This window comes from Dendropsophus ebraccatus, chromosome 2, assembly GCF_027789765.1.
Source record: "Dendropsophus ebraccatus isolate aDenEbr1 chromosome 2, aDenEbr1.pat, whole genome shotgun sequence".
Classification (NCBI taxonomy): Eukaryota; Metazoa; Chordata; class Amphibia; order Anura; family Hylidae; genus Dendropsophus; species Dendropsophus ebraccatus.
Genome location: NC_091455.1, coordinates 6,675,699 through 6,683,308, shown reverse-complemented (window position 1 = coordinate 6,683,308; position 7,610 = coordinate 6,675,699). Strand labels below are relative to the sequence as shown.

The 7,610-nt window shown below is 48.0% G+C and overlaps 1 protein-coding gene across 1 annotated transcript; it reads left to right on the top strand.

Moving 5' to 3' along the window:
* Positions 1–1,162: 1,162 nt before the first annotated feature.
* Positions 1,163–6,922, top strand: LY6H (lymphocyte antigen 6 family member H; the record flags this gene model as incomplete). Its single annotated transcript, XM_069959604.1, has 4 exons — positions 1,163–1,173; positions 3,648–3,703; positions 6,422–6,541; positions 6,693–6,922. Coding segments are annotated over 4 exons (396 nt in total), but the record flags the coding sequence as incomplete, so codon positions are not given.
* Between the last annotated feature and the right edge of the window lie 688 nt (positions 6,923–7,610).

Sequence of the window (7,610 nt, the reverse complement as noted above, 5' to 3'; positions counted from 1 at the left end):
GCACTGCCGGTGAGAGACCATATTCATGAGTGGTAACTGTGGAACGCACGCTATCTTGGACCGCACAGCATCGTGAAACGCATCTGGGAATGCGCACTTGTTCATCTCCTAGAATGCAAAGTCCCCCATGTTGGAGCGACTATCGTGAACGCCAGTCATCCTGCGGACCAATGGTACTTGTGCTCAAGTCTGACGTGTTAAGTAAGTGGGCAGATTAGAACCGTCAGTCCGGAATGTATGAAGAAACTTGTGGATAGATGGTGTGAACTAGGGATGTCACGATACCAAAATTTTTAGTTCGATACCGATACCAGCTTTCAGATTTCGATACTCAATACCAATTCGATACTAAATAAAAAGTTTGAGAAAAAAAAAACACGTAAAAATACAAATATAATTTCCCTCCTCCCTGACTACAGATATGTTCCCCCCATGCACAACATTTTTATTTATGTGACTTCTTGATCACTTTGTTACATTTTATAGTTCGGACAATTCACATGTAATGGATGCCAAATACATGTATGGTTTTTTTTTGTTGTTGTTTTTTTTTTTAAAAAAGGGAAAAGGGGGGATTATTAGAACCTTTATTATTTTTTTTTGTTTTATTTTAAAAACACTTTTTTTAAAAAAATTTTTATTCCCCTCTAACCTCAAACATACCTCCCTGTGCACAACAACTCCCAGAATACCTTCTTGTGGGGAGTTGTAGTGCACAGGGAGGTATGCTAGGAGTTGTAGTGCATAAGAAGGTATGCTGGGATGTTTTGAAAGGCTGCTGCTATGCAACTGCAACTCCCAGCATACCTCCTTGTGCACTACAACTCCCAGCATACCTCCTTGTGCACTACACCTCTCAGCATACCTCCTGGTGCACTACAACTCCCAGCATACCTCCTGGTGAACAACAACTTCCAGCATAATTCCTTGTGCTTTGCAACTCCCCACAAGAAGGTATGCTGGGAGTTGTAGTGCACAAGGAGGTATGCAGGGAATTGCAGTTGTGCAGCTCCTAACACAACAACTCCGTGCAGCATACATTCTTGTGCACTACAACTCCCAGCATGCCTCCTCGTGCACAAAGAGGTATGCTGGGGGATGTAGTGCACAAGGAGGTATGCTGCTGGGAGTTGTAATGCATTAGCAGCCTCCTGGCACAACAACTCCCAGCATGCCTCCTTGTGAACAACAACTCCCCACAAGAAGGTATTCTGGGAGTTGTTGTGCCACTGTATCGGTGGGCCCCGCGGGAACGGGGGGGGGGGCGACAGGATTGTGGACCCGGAGTTTGGGGAACTGGCTGGTGTAAGGGACCGCTGCCGCAGCACCGGCGGGTCCCGTATTTGGAATGGTTGAATGACTGCCGCCCGCGGGATTGCGGGCCGCAGTCATTAGCAGTGAGGGGCCGATCCATATGCAGCAGACTCGTGCTGCATATGGATCAGCTCTGCGGGGGTTAAATGCCGCTGTCGGTTATGACAGCGGCATCTACCCTTTAAAATAGCCGGCACTAGCGATCGCTATGTGCCGGCTATTTAAATTTGGCGCCGCCGGGAGCGCAGAGCGCGCTCAGGTAGCTGCCGGCCGTGTTCTCTGCACCATACTTCATGTTAATCTGCACTATTATGCAGATTAACATGAAGTATCGATACCAGGAAATCCTGGTATCGAACCGTTTTTCTGCCCAAAATATCGATAGTAGTATCGATATTTCGGTGCATCGTGCATCACTAGTGTGAACAGTCACTAATCATTCATACTAAGATCGCTACCACTAAAGCTCATCTGCATGGGGTGCAGGGATCGGCTCTGGAGTCATTTCACTGACATCAGTGTATTGGTTCCCCTCAGACATAGTCTCAGATGGAATCATATCACTGACCCCCATGGGGGCTATAGGGCGGTGTGTCTCACAGTCTACATATACTACACCATATTGTTTCTGACGGAGGCAAATGAAAATAAATTATATGGATATGCTGATATAAGGCTTCTCACGGGTAGCGATGTACAATGCAAAAAAACTACTGATTGGTTGATCGCCCAATGTGTGCTCTGAAGAAATTGCTTGATTTAGATCTAAAAAAAGAAAATTAAAAAATATGATAAGTTTCAAAGTAAATAAAATATAGACATGTTCATTAATTCTGAAGGAGAAATGTTACACAACCAGGTAAGTATGAGAGGGTACTATTTTCAGTATCTAGGTGTAATTTTCCAGCATAGAATGATGATCACCCCCTCCTAGTAGTGGGGTAATTTGATCAATGATCATCACCCGGATATCACTCTCTCTGTGTTGGCCTTCTGAGAAGTGCTTCGAAACTGGTAAGTCTAACCTGTTTTTACGTATCGTGTAGCGATGTTGGTATCTATCTATCTATTTATTATCTATCTATCTTGTGGCCAGAGGTATAATGCTGCTTTTGGCCACAAGAGTGGCTGGCAGAGTGAAGGGCCAATAGCTCTCTGACAGTCAGGGGGCCGCGGCTGCATCGTTTACCTGCGAGCGTTCATTGGAAACACTTACAGTTAAAGGACCGGAGCACAGAGCCGCAGCGGGTGACCGGGGTTATAATGTAGGCAATCTCCTTTGGCCTCCCTGGAGCTCAGGACTCCGGGTCGTAGCCCACATTGCCCTCATTATAATGAGCCTAAGCCTGCTGGTGCAAGGCAGGGACGGCACAGTGGAAAAATTAGTGGCGGCTAGTCACTGAATACCATGGGACGGCGACCGCCATCCGGGTGTGGAAAGCTTGCATTACCACAAGCCTAAACATCAACATCTCCAGGGCCAGCAGTTCGGAGATGGCTTCCCCATGTGGGTGACTTGTTTCAAAATTTAAAGAGGAAGTGTCTGACCACATCACGCACACACATACTGTATACACACACACACACACACACACACACAGACTATGACAGCTAGCCGTGGGTGCTATTTGATGTCCCCCTTGCCTATGCCATCTGTGGCTGTCATAGGGGTCAAAGGGGTGCATAAAAATATTTCTTTTGCTTAAAATGTGGCTTCTCACCATACTAATGTAGAGGAAAGAATGTTTCCTGGTGTATTTGTGGTGGAGTGTATAGCTGAGAGGCTGTGATAGTGGCTTAATACTGTGACTTTGGCGTGTTAGATGCAGCCAGGCATGCCTCTCCTGCTGTCCCAGTTGCATCCAGAGGTGGTGGCACCATTATCTGAGTTACCATTGTGGACGTGGAAACCTAAACTCAACCATTTAGGGATCACAAGTCACAGGCATTTTTTCCCATAGACTTTGATGGGGTTCAATATTCGGTTGAATAGTTAAACATCACGGTCCGTTCGAATCGAGCTTTCAAATGTTTCACTACTCACTCATCTCCAAAGGTGTGATATGTGGCTGGGTAAGTCAGGTGATACTGTATGGAGGATGTTGTATATACATCAGTGACAGCTTCTTTCCGCACATATTTGTGACAATAGGTGACGCATGGATGGTATGTGTTACTGTACAACCTATACACTAATACTCACTGTAGGACGGGGATAGGCTGAAGGTAGTTATAGTTTTCTTGTCTTTTTACACACCTCAAAAAACATATATATATATATATATATATATATACACACAGGGCGAGCCTCCCCGTTGCCACAGATCACAGAGCACAATGGCAGCGTACACAAGCCTCCTCCTGGGGATCACCCTCTGTGCCGCCACAGGTAAGACCCCACACCTGGTACCATACTGTAATGATGGGGGGGAAAGGTAGGACCCCACACCTGATACCATACTGTAATGATGGGGGGGGGGGACACAGGTAAGACCCCACACCTGATACCATACTGTAATGATGGGGGGACACAGGTAAGACCCCACACCTGATACCATACTGTAATGATGGGGGGACACAGGTAAGACCCCACACCTGATACCATATTGTAATGACGGGAGGACACGGGTAGGACCCCACACCTGATACCATACTGTAATGATGGGGGGGGGGGACACAGGTAAGACCCCACACCTGATACCATACTGTAATGATGGGGGGGGGGGACACAGGTAAGACCCCACACCTGATACCATATTGTAATGACGGGAGGACACGGGTAGGACCCCACACCTGATACCATACTGTAATGATGGGGGGGGGGACACAGGTAAGACCCCACACCTGATACCATACTGTAATGATGGGGGGGGGGACACAGGTAAGACCCCACACATGATACCATACTGTAATGATGGGGGACACAGGTAAGACCCCACACCTGATACCATACTATAATGATGGGGGGGACACAGGTAAGACCCCACACCTGATACCATACTGTAATGATGGGGGGACACAGGTAAGACCCCGCACCTGATACCATACTGTAATGATGGGGGGACACAGGTAAGACCCCACACCTGATACCATACTGTAATGATGGGGGGGGACACAGGTAAGACCCCACACCTGGTACCATACTGTAATTATGGGGGGGGGACACAGGTAAGACCCCACACCTGATACCATACTGTAATGATGGGGGGACACAGGTAAGACCCCACACCTGATACCATACTGTAATGATGGGGGACACAGGTAAGACCCCACACCTGATACCATACTGTAATGATGGGGGGGGGGGGGGAGGACACAGGTAAGACCCCACACCTGATACCATACTGTAATGATGGGGGGGATACAGGTAAGACCCCACACCTGATACCATACTGTAATGATGGGGGGGGGACACAGGTAAGACCCCACACCTAATACCATACTGTAATGATGGGGGGACACAGGTAAGACCCCCACACCTGATACCATACTGTAATGATGGGAGGGGGGCACAGGTAAGACCCCACACCTGATACCATACTGTAATGATGGGGGGACACAGGTAAGACCCCACACCTGATACCATACTGTAATGATGGGGGGGGGGGGCACAGGTAAGACCCCACACCTGATACCATACTGTAATGATGGGGGGATACAGGTAAGACCCCACACCTGATACCATACTGTAATGATGGGGGGGACACAGGTAAGACCCCACACCTGATACCATACTGTAATGATGGAGATGACACAGGTAAGACCCCACACCTGATACCATATTGTAATGATGCAGGTTGTAGTGCTGTATGATACCTATGAGATTGTATCACACATGGAAAGGTTACATTTGGTATCTCAGCAAATAGTATTATATGTGATGGGATTAGATACAACAGCTCCTTGTAACAAAACATAATAGGAAACATAATAATAATAATAATAATAATAATAATAACCTATTATATGTTATTATTTATAGAATAAGAGAAATACCAATAATAAGGAGAATAGTAACAATGAATAATCCCCCGAGCTATCAGTGGTCAGTATAGGAAATCCATACCGCCATCACCCGATCTCGCTTTCGTTGTATTTTAGCCTGGGATTCTTGGAATTTTGAATCACTGAGGGGGCAAGTTACTGCAGAAGAACACGACACAGTCCTATAGGTGTGACTGTCTCTTGGGGTCTGTCTATACTTGGGGATATGCTTGATCTCTTGGGGTCTGTCCCATGTCTTTTAGTATCTCTAGCTTTATGGGTGTGACATCTCTTGAAGTTCTACTTTCATTTGGGCCTTTCCTGTCTCTTGGGGTTTCTTTTGGTATGTGTAGCCTTTGGGGTATGACTTATCATTTGGGACCTGTTCTGTCTCTTGACGTGTTTCTCATCTCTTGGGGTATACCCTGTCTCTTGACGTGTTTCTCATCTCTTGGGGTATACCCTGTCTCTTGACGTGTTTCTCATCTCTTGGGGTATACCCTGTCTCTTGACGTGTTTCTCATCTCTTGGGGTATACCCTGTCTATTGACGTGTTTCTCATCTCTCGGGCCTGCCCTGTCTCTTGAGGTGTTTCTCATCTATTGGGTCATGTAAGTTTCTTGAGGTGTTTCTCATCTCAAGGGGTATACCCTGTCTCTTGAGGTGTTTCTCATCTCAAGGGTCCTGTCTCTTGAGGTGTTTCTCATCTCTTGTGGTATATCCTGTCTCTTGAGGTGTTTCTCATCTCTCGGGCCTGCCCTGTCTCTTGAGGTGTTTCTCATCTCTTGGGCCTGCCCTGTCTCTTGAGGTGTTTCTCATCTCAAGGGGTATACCCTGTCACTTGAGGTGTTTCTCAAGATCTGAATGGTGGGTATGTGTATTTTTTTTATTCACCCCCCACTCTTAGCACCTACATATAAACATATTTTCTCAAAAAACCCTTTTAACTAACCAGTTCCCAACCAGTGACTACCAGGGATCTCACTATAAACCAATGGTGAGGAAGGGAACGCGAGCCAGGTTAAATGCATACTAGACTTAGATGCACAGCTAAGCAGACAGTATCACACATGACGGGCTTAGATACACAGCTGTATGTAATCTATAACCCCTCTTCCTGCAGCTTACTCTCTGCGATGCTACACCTGCGATACAGAACTTACCAACACCAACTGCCTGACCGCGACCAACTGCACCAGTAACACAACGTCCTGTCAGACGGATCTCCTAATAATCAGAGCAGGTGAGTTTATCGCCCCCACCTCACCTATTATCATATCATGTAGCCCTGGTGATGGCTGACAGGTTGTCACAGCCCCGCCTCTTTTGGTAAGGTCACTGAGTAGTCACATGACTTGGACCGGTCAGTTTACAATTTTTTCCCTCTGCCATAGGTTCAGCCTCAGTAACCAGCATCACCAAGGCGTGTGCGGCGTCCTGCTCTGCGACCAGCTATAGTCTCGGTACAAACACCTTGTCCACATCCTGCTGCAACACCGACCTGTGTAACACCAGCGGGGGCGCCGCCATCACCTCCAGCTACACGGCCATCATCCTGGCGCTGGGATCCGTCCTGACCGTCCTGTGGAGCTCAGTGCTGTAACCTCACTGTATAATACACCAATAAAGAGAATATCACTATGAGATGTCGGCTCGCTGTCAGTCAATGGGAACATAGAGGTGACCCAATACTTCTCACAGCTGAGGGTCTGTTACACTTGTATCCAGATTAGACAACTATCTGCCTGGTGGTAAACAGCCTGGACCATAGACAGATACACTGTCTTAGTAAGGATGCCTTCACACCCACCAGATCCGCAGCGGGTCTCACTTCTGCGGTTTCGTAGTGAGAACCGCTGCGGATCCGGTATCAATTCACCCCTATGATAGCACATATTCGCAGCGGGATTAACATCCCGCTGTGAATATGTGCTTTAACTCCCTGGTGCCCGCAGCTCCGCCGTCGCATCCCCCATCCCCAGCGGCGGCGCATCCCCCCATCCCGGTCACATCCCCCCATCAGCCCATCCCCGGCCCGCTGCAGCGAGTCTTCCGGCTACGGTCCCGCTCAGCTGATGTGTGCAGGCTGGGGATGGGCTGATGGGGGATGTGAGCGGGATGGGGGGATGCGCCGCCGACGGGGATGGGGGATGCGACGGCGGGGCTGCGGGCACCAGGGAGTTAAAGCACATATTCACAGCGGGATGTCAATCCCGCTGCGAATATGTGCTATCATAAGGGTGAATTGGTACTGGATCCGCAGCTGATCTCGCTGCGAATCCGCAGAAGTGAGATCCGCTGTGGATCCGGTA